Genomic DNA, 24,672 nt, shown 5'->3' with positions numbered 1-24,672 from the left:
TTTTTTGTGCTTTTTTGATAACCTTTTCCCTGTTCAAAGTTGTCACCCTCTTTCTGTATATATATTTTTTTGCCAAATTCTGTGCTACTGGAACAAGGAAATTTCCCACATGTGGGATTAAATAAAAGTCTTATGTCTTATGTCTTTGTACACTATCAAGTCCCTTCATATTCCTTTATTTGTGATTTATTGACTTATTTGGGTTCACAATTAGGCCAACACTGTTGCATATTTTGTGTACATGTAAAATTAATTTAGTAGGTTATAACAAATGTAATAGATGGGGAGTTGACATTATAGAAATTGAGTTATTAAATGATTTCAATTTGAGCTGAATTAATGTGACTATTATTGAATGTGATGTAGCCTATCGTGTGCAGTGAATTGAATTGTACTGATGTAATAAATATAGCTGCTGATTTGCTGATTTTATGTTTAGTGTGTATTTACAAATCATTATTAGGGGTGCCGTAGAAACATCTTTTAGTATGGTGGTAGTTCCCACTTTGCCAGTTGATATGTTGATTTAATTGAACTGCAGTCACTTGCAGCAGGTTCTGGGGAATATGCATAACAGTATCAAAAACCAAGAATGTGACCACTGTGTTCTGCTGCTATTCCAAAAGCTGAAAAACTAAGACAATCACATTTCTAGTTTTATGTTTATAAATTGAAAATGTTTCAAAACAGATGAGAATGGTCTTAGATGCAGTTATAGAAGTAGTGCATAGATGCCACTTATGGTACGATAAATAAAATAATGCGAAATCCTACTGTTGGTAATACATCATTTATTTGGAATACAGTCATTCAAAACTCTCATGTATACTTTTAATGTATTATGCATTTAAGTAAGATCTTACTTCTCAATGGAATACGAGGGTGTGTGCGTGTGACGTCACGACGCAGCGTCCATCACGGATGTAAACACTGCTCGGTTCACGTGGAGGGAAAACCGACAATGGCACCGGTGCTGGAGCGTTTTGTCAGTCCCGGGAAGGGTAACGGTGTTCGGGCGAAAGCCAGGATCAGGAGAGGAGAGCTGGTGACTTCCTCTGAGCCCCTGGCGTGCTGTGTGACCAACAAACTGGCCAGAGAAGTCTGCCACCACTGCTTCACACGGTGAGACCCTATGGATGAGACAGGCGGTGCTCTGAACTCTGAACTGGCAACATGCTGAAGAGCAAACAGAGGATATTGATAGCTTTAGTATATATTAGTTCAGGTTATAAGGACTCGCTGCTGGCATGGGTCTGCACTATGAGGAAAGAAATTATGTTAAGTTCACACCTCACTCAGCTCGTTTGATACTCTCACTTTCCGTTTTCTGTTAGTTGATGTATATACAGCCTGTTTGTGTAATTGTGTGCTTATGACTATAGTTGGTTTCATGTCCCATGTTTGCATCAACTTAACATTTACAGTAGTTAATACTGCTGAGTTCTTCAGCTGGCCACGAGATGGCAGCAAAGCTCTTCCTTAGGAAAAGGGACAGACGTTTTTATTCACATGATAATTTGTCTACGAATGTGGAAATGTCTTAGAAGAAGTCCTGCTATCCAGGTAGAGATGTTCTGACACATTTTATCCTTACCAGCTCATGACCAATACCAAACCAATATTAACAATGCATTTAAAAAAATGTTCCACTGCAGTCGTAACTTAGAAAAACAGAAGAAATTTTAAAATTTTACGGTGGATTTATTTATTTATTTATTTTTTTGGTGTGTGTGTGTGTGTGTGTCCTTTGAATGCAGTTCCCAGTGTTTGTCTCTTGTGTATCCTTTGCCACGGTGAATGTTTGTATTTATAAGAGCTCTGCTGTTGAAACTGGCAACACTGGGGCCACCTAACGAAACTACAGCCATGCATACTGTGCACACGGTGTGCACAGTATGCATGGCTGTAGTTTCGTGTGCAGCACACCACATTTCTACCGGTGAGATTATACAGTGTAGAATATTACTAAATCGTTGACATTGTTTAGAAATCAATTCTGTGTTGTAACTGTAAAACAGCCTGCACAGGAAGCTGACCTACGCTGTCATGGTCATCTGCTGTTTCAGAGAAATAAAGATGAATTGATTTCTAGTTATGTGACGTTGGGACTTTTGGAAAAACCTGGTATTGGGGTAGACTGATGTACTTGCTGATGCCAGTTCAGCATTGCAGGCATTTCTGATACGGGTATCTGTAGCTGAACAGCTCTATGGCTAGTGCATTTTTCTTTTTATGCAGAAGGACCTGTGTGTAGACAGAAACACCAACCTCACTGTGTGCCTTGTGGAATCTGGTCACATGGCGAATACTAACATTGTTTGGGCTCATGGGCTTATGCACTACTAATCAATACACAGCATCAGCTGCTGCAGGGCATAATGGTGGGGTCTGCTTTATTAGCTAATTTTGAGTCTCGTGCGTGTATGGTGAATATCGCTAAAATAATGTGTCAGTCAGAGTTAATGTGTCCCCTGCAGCACATTTTATTTATTTATTTTTTAATTGGATTACCCAGATATTATTGTCAGGTTACCTTAATCTACAATTGCTTTTCATAAAAACCTATACCAGAATATTGATATAAAATGACACAATAATGCAATAAAGGTCTTTATCTTTATTAATTGTATGTGAGATGTACAGTTGATCCTTGATCCTACATAGATGTGATGAGTTGTTCACCCTTTCATCCCATTTGCAGGCTATGTTTGTTCAGCTGGATGCTTAATGACACTGCTGTTTTCGTACTGCAGCCAAACCCACTTCATCAGACTAAATACATGTATGGAAATTTAATGAGGCTGGTAAAGAGAGAAATAAGTGTACTGATTTCGGGTTCAGGCACGGCAAAGTGAATGAAGGGTTAATTACTTTAGGCTGCATACAGAAGGTATATGAGCATCTTTATGAAATGGAAGATGATTAATGAGAGCAGTTATTGTAGACGTCCTTTGGGAGAGTATAAAGATGCAGCTCATATCCACTTCTGACTCCCACATGAAAATGAAATTTATTGCTGAGTGTGATCACTCTCTTGTTATTGCTCTTGTGCCATTTGAAAGAATTATGAATTTGTGTAGCCTAATATGCTTTGTGTGAGCATAGAAAACCGTAAGCTCCAAATTTGAAACATAAGTGGCACAACAGATGATGTCAGACAGTTTTCATGCTGGGATTTAAACATTTAGGCAGAAAACCCCAATCTGTACTTTATTATGTGAGATGGGCATTTTGAGTTTCATAGTTTCACAGTGGGAAAACCAGTATATTATTTGTTGATGGCCACATTCCACTTTGGGAAGGTCCTGCTTTCGTTCAGTGCTGATCAGTCATGGCTCATTGTAGCACGTATTTGAGCTAAACCAATATTAATACACTTGTGCTTTCCCGACTGAATAAATTGTTGTTATATTCTTCATGATTGGGCGTCCATACCATCTCAGATGCAGTTCATTTTTCTTTGCTGTTTTAAGATGTCAAGCTAGCAACTAAATCTCTGTCTAGTTAAAGTTAAATTAAGTTCAAAAGCAAGAAGGCCAGTTTAGCGACTTTTATTTTGCGAAGCTCAACTAAAAGTCAATTTAAGAATTACCTGTTTGGCCTATACTCTGTTTTCTCTCCTTTTCAGTCTTTTTGCCTCTGTTGTGATGTCCGTACTGGGATTACTGATCTATCTTCTTACAGCTAGCTGAAGACCCATAGTGTGACTTGGTGTGTACATGATCAACAGTGCTCGGGATGGAGTGGAAAAGAATTATAAGCAAGTTTATTATAAAAAGGAAAGGAAATATATTTTAAGATCAAATTTCTGTAAGGAAATGACCATGGAAATAGAAAGGAAGGTAGTGTGTGTTTTTTTGTAGCCCTTTGAAAAGAACTAAAGTCAAGCTGATTGTGAGTTACCTGTGAATAGCTGATACGATCGATTATTACTGAAAGGATATACAGTGTGTACAGTTTGTGGGATGTTAGTGTGTTTGTGCTGTAGTGAGTTGTTGGGATGAATAAATAACTGACAAGCCACCACACACTCCTCATTTGATATACAGCTCACTGCGCTAAATGAGGAGCAGTCCATTTCCACTAAACTGGGACAGATCCCTTTCGTGGGTTTCTGTCACATCAATAGCTTGTTAGTCATTAAAGCACCGGCTCTGGTTGTCAGACAGCCGTCTCAGGCAGCTATCAGTGCACGAGGCGCTGCAGAACATCCACTTTATCCACAGGTAATGAAGTTAATGTGGGTGAGGGAACAGTTCTCTTTCCTCAACTACCCCTGAGAGGCGTGCTGCACCTCAAACTGCTCAGTGACGGCAGCAGAAGACTGTCGCTATGCAATTATTAGCTGTGGTGTGTGTGTGTGTGTGTTTTCTCTCTTTGAATGGGTAGTCATTGTGTCTAACTAAAGAATAGCCTCAAACACCCTGCAGGGATGTGAATAGAATTACTGCTACATGAAATAAGGGCATGGCAGGATTGTTTGTTTTCTCTAATATAAATTTACTCTTCAGGCTGCTTCTTTAGCCGTCTGCTAGTCATTTAAAACTGAAGTATGAGCCAAGATGAACATGAATCAATCAGCAGAGAAGGACTTGAGAATTCTTATTAATCTGGGTTGATTATGCAAGTCATTTTTCCTTCACCACTTTAAATATTAGTCTTGAATAGTAATTGGCTGACTGAAGACTCCATTGTTACTATAAAGCTTTCTAGTCATAAAACATTTTGTTATTGTCACATAGTTTATGTTTGAATGTATCTGATAATATCTTAAACGTTGCTGTTAAGCCATTTTCGACCATGCTAGCAACATAGCCCTATACACGGATTAGCCACAACATTAAAACCACTGACAGGAGAAGTAAATAACATTGACCATCTTGTGACAATACAATGTTCTGCTGGGAAACTTTTGGACCTGGCATTCATGTGGATGTTACTTAGACATGTACCACCCACCTAGACCAGACCAGGCACCCCCATCTCATAGCAATGACACTCCTTGATGGCATCAGCCATCCTCAGCAGGATGCAGCATGACACAGGCACACACACAAAAACGCTTTAGGAACAACTCAAAAAACATGAAGAACAGCACAGGGTGTTGACCTGGCCTCCAAATTCACTAGATCCCAAACTGGGATGATCCAAATCAGGACTGATTTGGAGACACAAGGGAGACCTACACAATATTAGGAAGGCAGTCATAATGTTATGCCTGATTGGTGTATGTTTAGACTGACGAGCTCACAATATTGTTGTTAGGGTACCAGTTTGGTCCAGATAGGTATCAACTTTTTGATGGATTGCCATGAAATCCATTTATGATCTTGAGAGGATGACTGTTACAGACTTCAGTGATCCTCTGAATTTTCCTGTAATGCCACCATTAGGTCACAATTCCCGCTTGTCCAAATCTTTCCTTCATGATCACATAACCTCTAACTATTCCCATCATCTGAAGTGGCACTTCTTGGAATTTGCACTGACAATTAGCAAATGGTAGCATACTAGCACCCTAGACTCAGATGGTCAATGTTATATTTGCTTATTATGTGCACGCTAGTGGTGATATGTGATGTTACAGTGTATTTCCAAGCATAGCCCCACGGGATCCCTAGTATGGCTGTACTTTGTACAGATTTTAGCTCATGTTGTGCATAAAGATGTTCCAATTCAATTCAATTCAATTCAATTCAATTCAATTCCAGCATATTACAGTTGTTTCTGACCTTAATCAAAAGTAGAATTTTACAGACATTGTAACTTGCACTGCTGTTGTCTTTCTTTGTGAAATTAAACCACGCTTTAGACGGTTCCCTCCTTCCCACAGCAGTTTAGACTCATGAGTTGGATGTTTTGCAATCTGCAACTGTCAGAAAAACATGTTGGCATCAGTAAAAGGAACCAATAAACTTAGAGGCATACAATTCTGAAGGACTGGACAGTTATTTCCCAAAGTGACAAGGACTGGCGGCTACAGGCTTGAACATTGTAACGTGACACGTATTCAATATCTTTAAAACACTGTCACGGTTTCACGCAGAAGATAGAGTCATAACAACAGAAATCAATAAAAGCTGGAGAGCGTATGCCTCCACTGACTTCCATTATTTTTCTAAGTGCTTGGGGCAAAAAAGAGTCTGGTGTTATTTGAGGTACGTGTAGAATAAGGTTGTAGTTCAGTCTGCGATCATGTTTTTGAGATAATGAATAAGTGTGACATCTGCTTGGCCTGAGGCCGACATTTGTCAACCCGGGTGTCATAATGTGTTCACGTCTTTTATCGATTCGGGTGTTGGGAAAGACCTGTGAGTTGAGTTTATGTCGCCAAAACCGCTGTGGAGCGTAGGAATTGTAGACTCACCACACGCACACACACGCATACATGAGCTGGGACTGGTCTCAGAGATTTGAAGTGTTTTCTTTCCTGTTTTCACTAAAACACAATTAGTATCTCAGCAGGACTGAGTGTTGAAGAACGCGTGTGAGTGTGCAGTTACTTGTGTGACTATGTCTTATGGCAAGAACAGAAGTGTACTTTATGTTTGAGTGCACTTCAACTGTGTGTGTTTGTGTGTGTGTCCAGGAAATGAGCAGGTGGTGGTGGGTTTGGTGGGGCATCAAAGCTGAAGTTAATTACAGGCCTTGAAGCCTGTATGTAAGTAATGAGTGATAAATGCTGAGGGAGTACACACACACACACACGCACACACACACATCTCAGTAGGATCAAACCGCTAGAGGTCAACAAACAAACAACTATTCGAGGCTCTCAGACTCGCAGAGGGAGGAGGGGGTGGTGAAACTAAATAAGGGGAACAAAGACTGGAGAAAAGAGTTATTTTTTTCTCGCCAGAGTAGAATTTCTTACCATTTTAAATTGCATAAATGCAAAGTGAAGCCTCATTTGAAATGCAGCCACATCGCTTGCTAATTAATTAGGAAACCTGGTGTAACAATCTCCTTGGCGTCAGTGTTTTCCATTGAGCATCCCCGAAGCGCTTTTGAAGCTAATCCGAGGTAAATTGTTTTTATTCAATGTCTCATACCATCGGAGCTGTGTATCATAACTTCACATGTATTAATATTAATGTGAATCCTCAGGTACTCCCCACCTGTCTGGTGATTTCAGCTGTGTTCTCTGTTACTTTTGTTTGGACGTGTGGTCACTAATGGTTTCTGGAAAATATAACCAAACAGACTTTGGGCTTCATCTTTAGCAATCTATTAATTTAATATTATAATATCATAATAATAATAAAATAACCTGACATGTTTAGTTCCTGCTTATGGTTCAGGTTGGGCTATGAAGACACGTTGTCAAAAGCATTGAAGACAACAGAATATAATATATATAATTGTAAAAATATATTGTTTTTACTGATTGAACAAAAGTCATTGATTGCATTGCAGGTTGAGATGTAAGTGTAACCTTGAGAAAGGTCCTTATTTGACTTGAAACTAAAAGAAGAGGAAGATGGAGGTCGAAAAGTCAGGTCGTGTTTGAGTGTGTGTGTGTGTATGTGTGTGTATGTGTGTGTATGTGTTAGATAAGGGGGTAACTCTAATGCTGTCAGAGGAAGTCTTTATATTTGACACCAATCTCTCACTCAGTGTCTCTTTGGGCCGCACAGAAACACACAGAGCAGAACAGTGCAAACAACAAAAACAATACATCTAAAACCTTTGTCTTATTTATAGAGAGGAACTTTTGGTTGAAAGTTAGATAAACCAGTTTCCATGGGATCCTTTGAGTCAAAGACCATAAAACAAATATTGACAGGCGGTCGACTTGAGTCTTGTTCTAATTTCAGCTGGATGTAAATGTCTGCTAGCAGGAAGCTGAATAAATGGAACAAACTAAAAAACAAGGCAGCAGCAGAAGAAGCAAACCTCAAAAGTCATTATAATGTCTTTTGAGCTAGTCAGTCAAAATATACACCGATCAGACACAACATTATGACCACCGTCCTAGTATTGTCGAGGTTGATGATTTCTTCATCTTTGGCGAGATACGGCTTGTGCCTCCAGAACAGTTGTGACTCATCAGAGAACGGACATGGGCCTTCTGAGGGAGTCCTGTGGTGTCTGGCAGTGTTGTTAGTTGGGGCCTTTGGGTCCTATGGGTTGAGGGCCTCTAGATCATCCCACATATCATCCACAGAGTTAAACCGTTTTTGTGTGTGTGTCTGTGTCAGGCTGCATCCTGCTGGGGATGGCTGCTGCCATCAAGGAGTGTCATTGCTATGGGGTGGGGGTGCCTGGTCTGGTCGAGGTGGGTGGTACATGTCTAAGTAACATCCACATGAATGTCAGATCCAAAAGTTTCCCAGCAGAACATTGGATTGTCACAAGATGGCCAATGTTATTTACTTCTGTCAGTGGTTTTAATGTTATGCCTGATTTTAGTTTTTAGTTTGGTTTATTCATAATAACTGTTGTGTTTTATTTCTGAATGAATGACGCTTATGCACAGAATGACAGTTGAGTAGGTGGTAGCTCAATGTAACAGTGGTCACAACCAGCTCCAAATGTGCTCTGAGTGATCCGATCTGAAATTGTTCCTCATTACGCCTGCTTTACATTATTATTGTGGATTTGATTGTGAGTCTGTTGGCACGGTCAGGCAGCCTTTAAAGGTTTGTTGTAGTTAGCATTGTACAGTATCCACTGCCTAGTTTAATCTCTTTATGTTCTGGCACATAAACTGAACTGTAAGTCTCTATAAACATTTATACTTTCTCTCTTACTCATACATACACTCTTTTTCAAACACTATCTGTCCCCACTTTTCCCACCAACGCACGCACGCACACACTGATATGAGTGTGTGAATGCAGTGGTACATGAAGCATACAGATTACTTCTTTAGATGCAGTTTGACAAGACTACACAAAGAGGAACAGATGAGAGGAGGGAAGTAGTTCAAAAAGCAAGTCAGCACCCCTCCTCCTTTCACTTGTTCCCTCCTCTCGATTTATTCTCCCATCTGCTTCTCCCGACATCTCTCTTCCTCCCCTGCTTCCCCTCCTTCTACATCTCTTTCTTTCCATCTGTCTCCCTTCTCGTTCCCTCTCTTTTTCCTCACCGCTCTCTTCCACTTTCTTCTCATCGTTCACATTTTTTTTCCCCCCACCTGCCTCAGCTCCCTGCTTCATTCCCAATGTAGATTATTTTGCTTGCATCTGCTTCTCTCTCCTCCCCCTCCTCCCCTCTGTTCTCCATCTACTGTAGTTAGATACCCAGGTGTCTCAAGACACACACACACACACACACAGCTGAATCATTTGCAAACCAAGTGATTTGCCGTAAACTGGGAACACACCTCCCCATGTGTGTAATGCTTGGTATTCATCTAGCAAGCACATCTGTGTGTAAGCTTTTTCACTCTACTTATGAGGACAACAAGTCTTCCCAGACATTTTACGTTGGTCCTCTGGAGGGTGAGTATTTAATTCTTCTGGCATGAGTAGCATGGGTGAAACACAATTAATGAAAGTCTGTGTGTTTTTTTCCAGCGAGTGGAAAAACAACTGAACCTGTTTGTGTGTGTGTATTAGTTCCCTTCAGAAATTTAGAGAAGGCAAAAAGACTCCCTGTAGATTCACATTATTCTGCTGATCGCAGACCGTGCATCTGTTACTTGTGAATACTAATGTTTCTCCCAAAGGCAAAGAGCTGAAGGAAAACGGCCACAATTTAAGCCCCGTGTCATTTAGTTTTATGATGATGCCTGAGATGATATTACTCGCATATGATTTAGTGTTTTCATTCGCTCATTCGTTAAAAGATTTGAGTTTCTCGTGTCTATAACCAATCATTAATGAGGTTTCACTTGGTTCTTTATAGAGCTGTGTAGCGCCTGTATTTCAGAGGTTCGGATCCATTTTAATAATGATATCACACAACTGTATTAGCCGTGCTTCTTTTATAAGCATATCTTATCTTTTATTCAGCATTTAATTGAGATCACACCACGTTTGCTCAGATTTCTCCAGGTTTCTCTTCACACTGGAGCTTAGTATGTTTTAGAGTTCATTGCATGGGAAAGCTCAAATTCACGTAAATACAACATCATTTCAGCCTTTTTATGTTCCAGCAATGGACAAAAACAGTTACAATACTAATATAACACTGCTAATATCTGGAATAGCTCTCAGTATAATGTCAGGATGTCTAAATTTATAGTTTCCATCCTTTCTTGTTTTGCTCCATGCATATATCCGAGTTCACTATTTTCTGTGTGTGTGTGTGTGAAGACGCACATGTTCTCTCATCACCATGATAATAAAATCATAAGGAGACTTGTCCCAGTCCCCTCAGGTGTCAATGAATCATCCTCTAAACAATTAGGAACTCAGCAAGGGTTCTAAGAAGACTTGAGATGCAGCTGGTGTCTCTGCTATGTCACACGCACAGACACACAAACACACACAGGCAACTGTGTCATACATGTCATTCACCAGTTTACACTAAACTCGTGCTGTGGAGGAATGCAGTGCACTGAGTGATGTGGCCTCGTTTGGCCAGTGCTGTCGTAGCAAAGATGCAGCAGTAGGTGGCAGTAGAGTCCCTTAAGGAACTGGTGTTAATGTGTTCAGTACTCATGCTTACATTGTCTCACATTTACTTTGTAATATGTGTCTTTTTTAGAAAGTTGGTGCTGGAATTTCTTTTGCTGCGTGAGGAGGAGCTCATTTGTGAGGCAGTTTTGAGAAAAACATGTTTCAAATTCGCAAGCGCTGCAGGCAACGGAAACAAGAAGTGGCTTAAGCAGACCAGAGTCAGGTTTTCTACAAAACTGTATGTTTTTGCAAATCAGTCAGGACCGGTGCAGCATATTAAACAATTTCCTTGAAGGATTAATTCTGAAGTATTCTTCTGAAGGATTCTGATTCTGATGTTAATATTTCACATACATGTACTCGCACACATTGCCTGTCATGTTGGAATGAGATATATCATGCCGCATTGGCCACTCAGGCTGGAAATGAGGAAATTCACTCAGGCACGACTGGGCAGCTCAGAAACGAGAACCCCGCTAATTATTAACATACACAAACACACACACACAGAGAAGACACAAGAAAATCTCATGGACACAGTGGAGCTGCCAATACTCGAGGGAAATTAATTACCATGCTACACACACCAAGAGAGTTATGCTGAGGTAGGCCTAATTAGGCATCTGATAGCACAGACTTAACGAAACTGACCACATATACACACATGCAAGTTCACAGATCTACGCTCTTGCATATCAATGGAGGAAGGCAGCATCTTTCAGTCACTTTCACTCGTCTTGAGTGACAGTTTTTATGTTGTTATTCTAAGTCGTCTTGTGTTTATGCTTTTGTGTTTCTCCCACATGTCTTCTCACTTATTCCAGATTTTCATTTCTCCACTCGTTTGTACCATACCAACATCTGTGTTCTGCATTAGCAGCATCTGCATCCGCATCTGCGTTTTATCTTTGAAAAGAAAAGTCAACTTGACAACTTCTGCTTGCCATTTTGCACAGCCCAAGAGTTGTCTAATTTGCAAGGTTATAAAGACATACGGATGTAGTTTGGAAGTAGACAACCGCAAATGACAGTGTACCTTTTAAAAGTACATTTTCAGTCTCACAGTAAGTTCTTGCATTTCTTTTAAAATGTGACTCATTTTAAATTATAGGGGAAAATAAATGTTGCCTTATATTTTTATAATAAACACAAGCTCATTACAGTAGATATTGTCTAATACATTAAACAAATTACCACAATAACCAGGTTTCTCCACAACACTAAAGGGTCATTTGTCTGTGCGTGAGGAATAAGGTGCTCCATCTTTCCGATGGTAAATATGTGGATTATTTTTTTTATGGTTGATTTTTATTGATTGAAATTTCCCACTATATTGTCCTTCCAGATGCCATATTTATATTGCTTATTTTGTGTGACCTACAGTTGAAAGTTCAAACCAGGAATATCTGGCATTTTTGCTAGATACACAGTTTAAATAATTGATAATACCAGTGTAGCAGTGTGACTGTTTTTAAAAATCTCAATTTAAGTATAATGACCCAATGACAAGGTTGGGTGTAAAAAATATAAAAATAGTGAAATAAGACAGAGTATGACGGAGAAGAACAAACGAAGGGTGCAGAGAAAAAGAGAGAGAGAGAGAGAGAGAGTCTGGTTTTTAATTCAGTCTTGTGCATGCTACTAATGAAAGCCATCTAATGTTATTCATGAGTTTTCCTACTGTGCCTGCAGTCCAACCATGGACCTGCCATCCAGAAGACTATCACTTCACACAACATCTGACAGAGACTCAGAGGGAGAAGAAGAGCAGACAAAAGGCACGGGGAAGAAAGAGAGAGGGATGAAGGGAAGAAGGGGGTTGACAGGGGAGGAGAGGGAACATAAGAGAACGTGGCTGAAGATGAGACAGATGTGCTTCGTAGGAGGAATCCTGTTGGCCACTAATGAACTGATGAAGACTGAGGAAGCTTCTGGTTTCTGATTTATTTTTTGCTGTCTTTTTCTGTTTATTCTGATATTGTATTTGTCCACATTTATATTTGTAACTTACTGTACGTACTGCATGAAGCAGCGTTCGTATCTGAGCTTCCGTTGCTTCCTGCCTGCGGGCCAGAGCAGGGTCGTCTCTGTGTATGTGAATCATGAAATATTGTGCGTGAAATGTACACAGTGTGTGTGGGTGTTTCTTCCTGAACTGAGCGATCCCGAATGACAAACAGTAAGAGCTCGGTTGAAAGAACGCTCGGGAGGAACTGTTGAACTGTAGGACGCGAAACGTGTGTTTGTTGTTGTGGCGGTTGTTGTTGTTATGGCTCGTGAGGAAGTAAAACATTTCGTTGGCTTTCCAGTCATATTTGAGCGTACCAGTAAATACCACTGAGGTGTTTCTTTTTCTATTCATGTTTATGTGCTTGAATTAAATTTCTGTTGTCCTCTCTAGGGTGAGTAGAGAGCAAAATGGTCTGTTTTCATGACTGTCATCAAATCCCTTACGGGGAGAAAATATTCAATTATATTTAGTCAAAATAAACCCCCTACATCCCGCTGGAATACCTGGATTATGTGACCGGTATCTGTGCGTGTGTACGAGAGAGGTAGAGTGTGTCTGTTGAAGTCAGTAAATGGTTGAGTTTATCAGCCTGGAGGCGATCACCATAACAACAGTTGCTGGGGTGCAACTGTGCATTAATGCAGCTAATGTAACTGCATTAACGGTTTTAGTGATTTTTATTTTTATTTATTTCTTGACACTGTTATATATTTAAAGAAATCCCACAATATTCATGTCTGGCTCTTGGAAGATGGATGGACTTCCTGTGGCTGGCAGCTCAAACTCTTAGTGTATAAGTTATGAGTTCTGGTTGTGTTTAGGCCTGACCTGGTCCTATCTGTTGTCACTGCTTTATGTCCTGGACTGCAGGCATCTGTTTCTTAAACTGTGGGTGGCTTCCCAGTTTCTGGTTGGTCTCAACGTGACAAGAATAGCTGTGCTTTCATGAACCTCCTTCCCAGGGCGAGACTATAAATTTACCACTGGGTTCCAAGCTGGAAAGGTCAACTCAAAGAAAACACAGCGGCATAACAAGAGGGGGAAGAAAAAGATGTTGGTGAGGAAAGTTGAAAAAAAAAAAAAACAACAAAAAAAACCACAGACTTTCTGGAGAGCGGGGAGGAGTGAACAGGAACTCGTACAAGTCTGCAGAGGCCTCGAGCCAAATACAACAGTCCAGTCTGGTCACACACTGATAGACAAAACACTCAGAGGAAACACAAAACGTCTGTCGCTAATGTTCACAGACGACAGCCTTTGGTCAGACCTACACTGTTTGTGTGTTTGTGTTCATATTAAATGTCTTTCCTTTACAGTCTCAAGGCTTGTAATGTCACTTAGAGCATTCATACATATGTCCAGTCTAATCAAATGTTACATGCTCAGTACGATAAGCCCTGGGCTAATGTATTTACACCCATAGTAACTTGTTCTCCATTACGAGTGTCGTAACTCATAACACCATTATTTGTCAGATTTAATTAGCAGCATTCCTTTATTTTCTCATCTTAAAACAAACCACAAATACCTCTGATCTTTTACTGTACACAAGCTCCTGCCAAACCCGCCTTGGGATGCTCTGTGAAACCATGGTTCCCTATTATTATTCTATAGTGTTGCAATGACAATAGTGATGCACAGATATCCTTCACACACAGAAAACTGGATGATGGTTGTTGGTAGTACTTGTCTATCTGAATGCAGAGGCTTTCATTGTGCGTGTCTCTGTCGCCACAGTAGTGTATATGATATAATTACAGTTTTCTTTGTTGCTGGGTTATGGTTAGGATTATTGGATGGGGTCTTCTCTCCCATCCCATGTTTTTTCCTGGCTGTATTGTTTGTGTCATTTTAATGTGATCATATATGGAATAGAATATCCTTTAGGGTCATTGCAGAATACAAGTTGTACAGTGCAACGACATTTTGTTTACAGCTCTGCAAGATGCTCAGTATAAACATTAAAAAAAACAAAAAACAACAACAATATTCTAAAGGTAAAAAATACACAGTAGTAAAGAGAGCAAATATCTAAATCTCAGTCAAAATGGGATGGAATCGAACAGACTAAATTATAAATATGTCTGCAATAGATAATATGGCTCTGGAATATATAGTTATATGTACAGTATTATGCAAATTGTCATGCAGAATGGGTTATTTACGCAGCAGCATGGTTACAATGTGAACAGTTGACTTGGTTGTGTTGACAGACAAAGAGTTTCTTGGGCTGGTTTACAGCAGCCACAGATCAGGAGAAGAAAATGTTGTTCAGTCTGGATGTGTGAGTGCGGAGGGCTTTATAACGTAAAGAGAGAGAGTGTCAGGACTGACAGGAGAAGTTAATAACATTTACCTTGTGACAATTCAATGTTCTGGTGGAAAACGTTTGGACCTGGCATTCATGTGGATGTTACTTAGACATGTAGCACCCACCTAGACCAGACCAGGCATCCCCACCCCATAGCAATGACACCACAGGACATTCTCAGAAGGCCCATGTCCATTGTCCGATGAGTCACAACTGTTCAAGAAACAACTGAGACCTACACAACATTAGCAAGGTGGTCATAATGTTATGCCTGATTGGTGCATAAACCTTTAACTTGATGTAGTGAACTTTTTAGCAAACAGTTTCTTAATTTCGGATCCATGCAACATTCTTTGTTTGTGTGTTTGAATCCTTAGCAGCTGAATGATCCACCATGTTCACTAGCTTGTCTCCATCTCTGTCCATCTGTTGCTGAGCAGGTAGTCGATATTGATCATTGAATCAAACGCTAAGTATGTGAGCCGGGAACCAGTCATGTCAAATTAAAAATACCAAAAACTCTGCTCTAAGATTATGTATTGCTACCACAATAAACAGCGTAAATAATTTGATGGTTCATATTGATGCACAAACACACACCCTCACAATTCTCTGACTCACACTTTGTGTGTGTGTTTATGCGTGCGTGTGTGTTTTAGTGATGCACTCTCTACGGGCTGTAATTGGCCGCGTGAAGCAGACAGACTCTGCTGTTCTCTGGCTCGTTATCAGACTGACGGACAAACTGGAAAGGACAGCAGGATTACTCTGAGAAACGCATCAGACCTCAGAGGCAGGAAGCATACATACACACAAAAACACTTGAAGTGGACGCACAGCCGTCACACACACACTTGGACACATGCTAGTGCCGTGACACTAATAGGCTGTGACAAAGGAGAGAGTGTACCTAATGTATTGACCTTAGATGACAGTCAGATTGGAAATGGGTAGGTAGATAAAACAAGATAATGGATGCACGCAGTCATCTCAATGCGGCAGACAGAAAAGGATAAGATACAGTTGCTATATGGGTAAAAGGTCAAGTTAATGACAGGAGCATGCCTGAGTGAATATGAGGATGTCTTTGGTACTGTTGAAGCTCAGCTGCGTCCAGAACTGTTATGTATGAGGAGCAGCTTAAGGTTTTAGATTCAAAACGCTACGCAACAGTAATGAAAGTCTGACATGAGTGATATTGAAAGCCTGGAGGTCTGGTTCCAATCCAACTCACTGAGTCATTCACTTCTTAAAATATTAGTAATATTTTATTCTGCTTGTGGCCCGGGGAGGTCTTGAGAACATTGAATCAGCCTTTGAATCATTTTTGTGTTTTTTTTTCTGGTGGCAGAATTTTCTTTGGGGAAATTTATTTGAAGAATTAACACACCTTTATTCTGTTCTTCTTTGTAGATGTCAGACCTTGTTGAGGTGTTCTCAGTGTAAGACGGCTCGCTACTGCAATGCCACTTGCCAGGTATAGTGTGTGCACTGTTACACATGTTGTGGGGACGTAAACCAGTTTACACTGTCACCTTGTGGAGACCTGCCTTCCATTTAGGGGGTAACAAACTATTCTCATAATGTAAATCATGAAGTATCAAGGTAGATGTTTCTCATGTACATGACTAAGCAGCTGAGGCCTGAGGGCTATTATTCTGCTACAAGTCTGTTTTTCTCTATTTTACTTATGTAACTACAGTGATTGTGTATTTGGCTCCAACATAATGTACCTGAACGCCTCCTGTGTGCGCTGCTCTTTCTGTATAAACGCAGGTCAGGTTAAGTCTCCAGGAGGTGAATGTATCTCAAAGTATTGACAGCATGACTCTGTATGTGTGTATTTTTGTGTATCAGTGTGTTGAAATGCTCTTCTCCTGCAGAAACAAGCGTGGTCAGGCCATAAGAGAGAGTGTAAATGTCTGCGGAGCCTCCTACCCCGACTTCCCACTGACTCAGTCCGTCTGGCTGCGAGACTTATCTTTGCCTTGGTGTGTTTCTGGACTTTGTCACTGTTTAGCTCACTCAAAATAATGTGCACAAAGACAGATGCAGCAACACCACTATTCAGTCTTTCATTTTGTTAGCTGTAACAGGGTAACAAGCCTATTTCTGTAAATCTAGAAGAACATGCTAATGGGCCCCTTCTTCTCCCTACTTAGTTAAGTCCATCGAAGAGCAGTAGTGAGGAGCTCTACACTTTAGATGAGCATGAATCACGTAAGTCCCCTGCAATGATTATGGCATATGTGTATGATTATTTCTATGAGCTTGTATTCTTTCTCCTGAGACACGAAATTCAGGTTCCACGCCGGAACAATTTAATTTTGAGACAAATATATAGATTGTTTTGGACACATTTAACTTCATACACCATTTGTTTAGCGGCAGACAAATTATTGTGTTACCATTACCTTTTACAGACCTGAATTCTATGTCAGAGGGTAAGAAACAAGGTCTGTGCCAGCTGGCATCAATGTTAGAGCTGTACCTACAACCGGAAGTACCCGACCTGACGCAGGAAATGACGCCAGCACTGCCACCCTCCTGCCGAGATGCCCTCTGCCTCATTGCAAAGGTTAGCTAATTGTATTTCAACACGTTTTCTCATATAGTTTGTAGTACATAGAGACCACCTTGCCGTACTTCTGCAGCACATGAATGCACAAACACAAAAATGTTCTCCTCTAGACAAAATAAAGATATACACAAGTAACTGTTCATTGCTTTAAGCATCCCCTGCTGCATTTGGCTTTAATCCAACATATGTCTAAGATTTTCCCAGCATCTGTAACTACATCATTGTGTTTGTGTATTCCCAGAACAACTTCAGGTCTTATTCCTCTTAAAACGCGCCAGCTGCCTTTCGCTGGAATTCAAACCGCAAATTGTTGTGTGCAAGGACGTGTTTGTCTCCATTTTGTTATGCCTCTGTTATCTGTTAGCTTCCGTGACTCTTCCCTGTGATTTCTAGCTGTTTGAATTTCAACAAGTGCGTGTTTGCGTGTGTGTGTCATCACAATGATCACATGAGTGTGTGAGTAATAAGGAGGTAAAAGTGTTTCCATAAAACAAACCCGAGTTACAAATTTGACCACCCTTAAACACTAAATCACTGAGTTTGTTGTATTTTTTAAAATATTTGAAACCTAATTATGCCTCTGTGCTGGCAACAGCCGTCTGTACATCCATTCAGTCCGTTATTGTGAATGGAATTTGTCATGGGATGCCCCGAGAGTATTTTGCTGTAGTTCTCACAGTGACCTCACAAAACATGTTTTTGGCCATAAGTCAAGAATTTATATGTTGAATAGGAAAACATTCCCCCCACATGTCTGAGAGGATAAAAATCACAACATTTTATATCTGAAAGGCCAACTCCACTGTGATAACATGATGTTCTGCAAATGCTTCATGCTCTACACACAGTATTATAGAAGTCTGGACAGACATACACCGATCAGCCACAACATTAAAACCACTGGCAGGAGAAGTAAATAACATTGACCATCTTGTGACGATGAGACATTAGACATGTTCCATCAACCTAGACCAGACCAGGCACCCACAACCAATAGCAATGATACTCCTTGATGGCAGCAGCCATCCCCAGCAGGATGCAGCCTGACACAGACACATACACAATAACAGTTTAGGAACAACTCTACAAACATGAAAAACAAGGTGTTGTCCTGGCCTCCAAATTCACTAGCTCTCAAACTGATCAAGTATCTGTGGGATGACCCACAGAGGCCCCTCCCCTCAACCCATAGGACCCAAAGACCCCCACTAACAACATCCTGTTGCCAGACACCACAGGACACCCTCAGAAGGCCCATGTCCATTCTCTGATGAGTCACAACTGTTTTGGAGACACAAGGGAGACCTACACAATATTAGGAAGGTGGTCATAATGTTATGCCTGATTGGTGTGTTCAGTGCAAGTGTGATGTCACTGGAAATTAATTTAACATCCAAAAATGTGAGCTGAAATTAAAGCAGACAAGCTCTTCAAGAGGTTAAAAGCCCCTTCCTCAAAACAATGACTAGAAGCCCCCATGAGGCTGGGCTGCTGGTTTATCTCTGCAAAATAATGCTGTGTTTTAATCTTTCTGAAAAATAATTCAGATAATTCATAATAATAATAATTCAGATGTATTCTAATCAGTAATTTAGACTTTTTAGCACAATAATAGATGGGATCATTAAAGCTCTCGGCTATGGTGAGATTAGCAAAGGAATTTAATAAATCAGTGAAGAGGGCTTGTGTGGCTGGTTTTGCCATTATCCAGAGTGCTATTTCATAGACCAATAGGGGGCACTGTGATTGCACGGTCGATATCCTGTACATGCAGTATAAAGAAGTCCTTCATTTCACTTTTGTTCTCTTATTATTTCTCTCATACTCTTAAAGTAGCTATGAATCACTGCCAGTTCAACCTATGTACGTCTGTCTGTCCTTACATTTCTTTCTCTTACCTCATTATTCTTTACGCATTCATTCTTTCCTCTTCCTTCCTCGACCTCTCCTTTATGGTCTCTCTCTTTAATGGTTCTAGTACATAACAAATGAGGAGTTTATTATTGTGTACTTGGACTGTTCAGTGTGCTTAACAAAATAGGTCATTACTGTGTGTGTATGTTGGGGGTCTACTCATGTGGGGGAGTGTTTTGTTTGTGTGTGTGTGTGTGCTATAAAACCATTCTTTATGCAAATAGCTTCCTTCTTCACATCACTAATAGTGTTACACAAACACATGTATGCATGCACATTGATGCAGCCAATGATGCAATGCCACAGCACCGTTACTGCTCTTACACCCAAGAGAAGCAACGAAGGAAGGAGAGTGTGCAATTTTGTGTGCTATGGTTAAAAGTTGAGATGCTTGAGATGTTCAAGTTCCATCATGCAACACTATCGCAGAGCAGCTGATCTGATACATTCTGCAGCATGACCCCATTCATGCAAGCTGAGCCATAAAATACTGTCTTCGGTGACCCAATCTCGGTAAATGTTTTGCATCTATGTCATGCAGAAAGACTGCTCGGGCGTGTATTTGTGCTTGTCCATGTGTTGCTTGGTAATACAATAGGGTTTCATGTTTGTTGAAGTGTGGGTTTTTTGGTCAGACTGCGGTGGTGTAATAAGCAGTGACAGAGGAGATCTGGCCGCGGCACATTGTAATGCTTCCCTGCAGCAACTTTGCCTCTCTGGAGTGTGTGTGTTTGTCTCTGCATATGGTTAAGCTGGCATTTACACACTTGCACATTTTCAGGTTTGTGTCGTAGATGCTCATATGAACACCTGCATGTGTATATATGTGCCTTTGTCCGTTTTGTATCTGTATGTGTGCGTTCATTGGCCTGCCTGCGAGTCTTTGTGTGAACTTATTGTTATGCTGCATCAGCCCTTGCTGCACTGAGACCCATTTCTCACACAGATTCCTTTCATGACCGACACGTTACTCCATAAAACACACACAGACGCCACACAAACGCACACACACATCTCTTTCTCCTCTAAATCTGTTCCTGTGTGTCTTGTTCTTGCTCTCCCTGCCTCACTCATTTGCGCTGCCTGAATTTCTGCCATCGCTTTACTTCACGGATGTTCCCTCATCTCATTCATGCTGAGGCCAAGTCTCTTTAGCTGTAGCATTTGATAGGAGAGTTATATATAACTTTAGAAGGACGGCTCACAACCCAAGCTTTGTAATGAGCCAATTTGAATTTAAAGTTTTGAATTATAGAACTTCTAAAACACCACAGGAAAGTCAGAGGTGTGAAAACATAACGTACCACATATTTTATCACAATTTAAGATGACGATGACGATATAGAGTGATTCATAAAATCCATTCCATTGAAAGCTCCTGCATATATTACTGCTAAGCAACCATGGTGGGAAGGCCTGAGTTGGCAGTGTACATCCCAGTTTGACAAGATAATTATTAGCACAGTTAACGCATGTAACAAAATAAGAAGAGACTGTCAGCTAGTGTTTGGGACGAAACAAGGCTTTATTCAGTCCAGACGAATCCTCTCAGTATCATATCAGTTTTTATAGCGACTGCCCTGTTGAGTTTCACCTCTCGCACAAAGCTTTTATCAACAGAAACATTTTGAAGCCTTAATTTATGTAAAATGTTGAACTTAATTTTTGTTATTTACAAGCATTTGGCGGTTTCTCCATTGGGGTGATTAAGAGACGCCCCACCACAGGGAGAAAGAAAGGGATATTTTTTTTCCCCCCACATTCAACTGCAGTGTCTGGCCAGCTGTCAGTGATTGTCACTGAATACAGTCCAATTAGCACCAAGCTATCTCCCATGGAGCGCTGATGGCCTGCACCTTTGGATGATTTCAGTCTCAATGGGCTCTAGGACAGCTTGCACCAACATGCTTTTTTTTTGTCTCAGCTTTATTCTGGATTTGTTGCACCTACAATTAAATGTATGACATGTACAGAAGTACAAAATAGCTGTCTTTGTATCGAAAGCTGCTGAACTGATAAATGTTAGCCATCTAGTGGTCACCAGCGGTGTTGCTACCTGAGATTAACCACAAAAACCGAGTGTTCACTACAGTGTGACAATAAATGTTTAGCCCTATACAGTCAATGGTTTAGCCAGGTGAATGGGTCACCGTAGCTGCCATTGCGACAGTGTCCTATTGCCAGCATTGCCTTCCCTGACAAACTTGGGTGGAGATGTACTGAAACGTCATATAGATATGGAGTGACAGAGTGAGAATAAAATCTCAAGATTGAAAAGGGGTGAAAATAGAAGAACATGTGAGAAGAAGAATGAGGAAACTGAAAAGGACGAAATAAGTGGAAAAGGAACAGAACCATGGAGTACACAGTCTGCCCGATAAAAAGTTTGAAGTAGCTGTATTTATGACTCTGAGTGTATCAGACTGTATGTCGGACTAATGGGAAGCACAAACAAACGCGCACACACACACACACACACCTCCCATCTGACCATAGTGCAAGCAAGGCGACTCTCTGTGGAAAAGTAGGTTGTATTGTTTATTACCTATATATGGAGACGATTTATCACAGACACACTGCACACACACACATACACACACCCACACACACACACTCGTGATGTCAAGTGTGAGTGTGGAGCCCATAAATTTACACCCCCCTGCTAACAACTGTTGGCTTCAATTACAGGAGCAGGAATGAGGTGTGTGTGTGCGCATGTGTGTGTGTATCTGTTTCAAATTTTTCGGTTGTTATAATTTTCCGTGTGTTTGTGTGTCTGGTTTGTCGTAATATAGCTTGTATAAATCTGTGTGTAGGTGTAAATCTACGTGCGGACAGATGTGCGTTGTACATGTGCGAGTGTATCTACTTGTTTGTGTGGGGGAATAATTTATTCTCGTGGCTTTATATTTATTGGCCATCTGTTGAGCAGCCAAATGGGATGCAGGCGCAGACAAACTAGCCTGCGTTCACAAATGGAGAAGTTGTCATCCTACAAACTTTTTACATAGGAGGAAAAAAATATTATATGCAGAAGTGTAAGTAATGTGTTTTTCTGTATAAATGACCTAAGGAAGGAAGAGGCCACGGAAAGAGGGAGGTAGGAAATTAAACACGGAGTTTGTACATAATTGAAGGATTTATAAGAGGTAAAAAAAAAAATCAGTGCAATAATGGGATGTACAAAAATACTACCGTCAGCCTGTTCCTGCGTGTTTGTGCATGTGTGTTGGCCTGTGTGCAGCATGTGAAGTCATTAAAATAATCCTTGTGTGTCTGTGTTAGTATGTTCAGCCTTATCTCTTCAGCATTTCCCAGATCTGCCATTGTAGCTGGCAGTGCCATGGGCGCCACCTAATTAGCTTAGGCTTTGCAAAAATCACCCCCCAACACACACACACACGCACACAGCTTAGTGTAATGACTTTGAGTCCGTCGTGAATGCAGTCACAGACGGTATAATGTGAAGATGGAATAAAAAAGCCTTTGTTTAATTGACTTAGACTGGCTGTCTGTGTGGGCTCATGAGGAGAAGAGACGCCTAGGAAATGATTGACCTGGAGGAAGAGAGGGGAATAGGGAGGAGAGGAGTGAGGAAGGAACTGAAAGGGATGGAGGCGGTCAAGGGCGAATGAAATGGGGTCATGTGATAAGACTTGAAGATGTTAAAGTTAGGAGTGTGAGAAGAACTGACATGTGGAGGGAAGAGAGAGATGGTGAGAAAAAAGGGAGAGCAAGAGGAAATTAAGAAGAGATTGGAGAAGGTTCGACTTAAAATTGGATAATCCCGAATAAATCTGGATGCCATCGTTCACTTCTGCAAAGTGTTTTGAACAGCAATATGTTGCAGGAGATAGGCATGTGTGTGAGTTGGGGGTAGGGTGGTCTTAATGAACAGCTGCAGCAGCCACAATCTCTCCAGTCTCCGTTATCATCTCTCAGACTGTCTCCGCTCTCTACTCTGTCGTGCCGACATTTACAGTAATTGCCGTTCTTTGGCGCTTCAGAGGGATTCATACAGGGACGGAGGCTGATAACATACCAAAGTGTGAGTGTTAGGCGTATTTTAGCTAATTTCCTGATGTCCTTCAGGGGCACCTTCCAGAGAGTCAGATTTCTAAGCCAGATTTATCTCACCAATTAGCCTGAGTGACCCAACAAAGACCTGTGTCTGCTGCACATGTGTAACAACATGAGATCACAGACCTTCTCCTGACCCTTCACCCAATGTTTGAAAGAGCTCAACTTTGTGAAGGCTTATGATTGTAGCATTGTTACTTAGTAGTAGGATTATTACTTTTATTTTGTGTGGCACACTTTGTAGAATTCCCAGTGAATAATTAAACAGTAAAATTGTTATTATTGTTATTATTATTTTACGTACACTTTCACTAAGATGACAGCCAGATGTATGGTGGCATTTTCTTGTCCTGACTGAGCATTTACCTTCAATATTAGCCCCTGGGTTTATCGTGGATAATCATATCTCAGCCCTGTGAGTTATCAGCTCCTGTCCTGATGATCCTTTTACTAGTTCACTCACACAGGACAAATAAAGGCTTGGTGTTAAATAAATGCTAAGGATATCAGCTGATGAAGAATCGTATTGGCTATTCAATGCCAAATACACATTTTGTGTTGAAACGGATAATTATTTTGTTCGCAGTTGCCGCCTTGACTGGGGAAGATTCTGATTACAAAGATGAAACCAGTCCACCCAACATGGTGCATATCTAGCATCACTCACACTGATGATATTCTTCAGCAGAGAAATATTTGAAATGGAGCTTTGTATTATTTTTATTTTCAAGCTGCACATTATTTGCCCCATTTTTCATCTTCCTTGCTAAGGGTGTAATTCTACTTCCTCCAAAAGGCATATAGTCTGGATGGCAAGGCGAGGTGTGCTCATGAGATGTAATGAATTTATATCTTTGCCATCCACACACACACACACGCACCTCTGTCTGCAGCCGGCTGGCCAGACAAATACGAGATTCAACAGCATGGGACATTTTTTAATCTTTTCATAACAGTTCGACTTTCCCCTTGGGAAACAGACTCGAGGTACTCCAGATGGCCAGCCTGCCACTGATAGTAGCACTTATGTTTTATATTTCATATCCAATGTTTAAATTATTCTGTTTATTGAGCCATTCGGATGAAAATGACTTTGGCCCTCTGGCCTGTGTCTTACCTGGCATTACCTAACGATCATGAGGATGGGGTTTAGACTATATCAGAAGCACATTGAGTTTTGATGTGGTGGCGCCATCCAGCTTTGGAC

The 24,672-nt window shown here is 40.8% G+C and overlaps 1 protein-coding gene across 1 annotated transcript in view; it reads left to right on the top strand.

Annotated features, from left to right (window-relative positions):
* Positions 1 to 799: 799 nt before the first annotated feature.
* Positions 800 to 24,672, top strand: part of smyd3 (SET and MYND domain containing 3) — a 68,504-nt gene continuing 44,631 nt past the window's right edge. Inside the window, exons 1-5 of the mRNA XM_084541558.1 lie at positions 800 to 1,122; positions 16,304 to 16,367; positions 16,774 to 16,881; positions 17,053 to 17,110; positions 17,314 to 17,468. Of these exons, the coding sequence (XP_084397684.1) occupies positions 842 to 1,122; positions 16,304 to 16,367; positions 16,774 to 16,881; positions 17,053 to 17,110; positions 17,314 to 17,468 (666 nt within the window). The 5' untranslated portion in view covers positions 800 to 841. The remainder of the gene's footprint in view (positions 1,123 to 16,303; positions 16,368 to 16,773; positions 16,882 to 17,052; positions 17,111 to 17,313; positions 17,469 to 24,672) is intronic.

This window comes from Chelon labrosus, assembly GCF_963514085.1.
Source record: "Chelon labrosus genome assembly, chromosome: 3".
NCBI lineage: Eukaryota > Metazoa > Chordata > Actinopteri > Mugiliformes > Mugilidae > Chelon > Chelon labrosus.
This window is presented reverse-complemented; position numbering and strand designations above follow the sequence as displayed.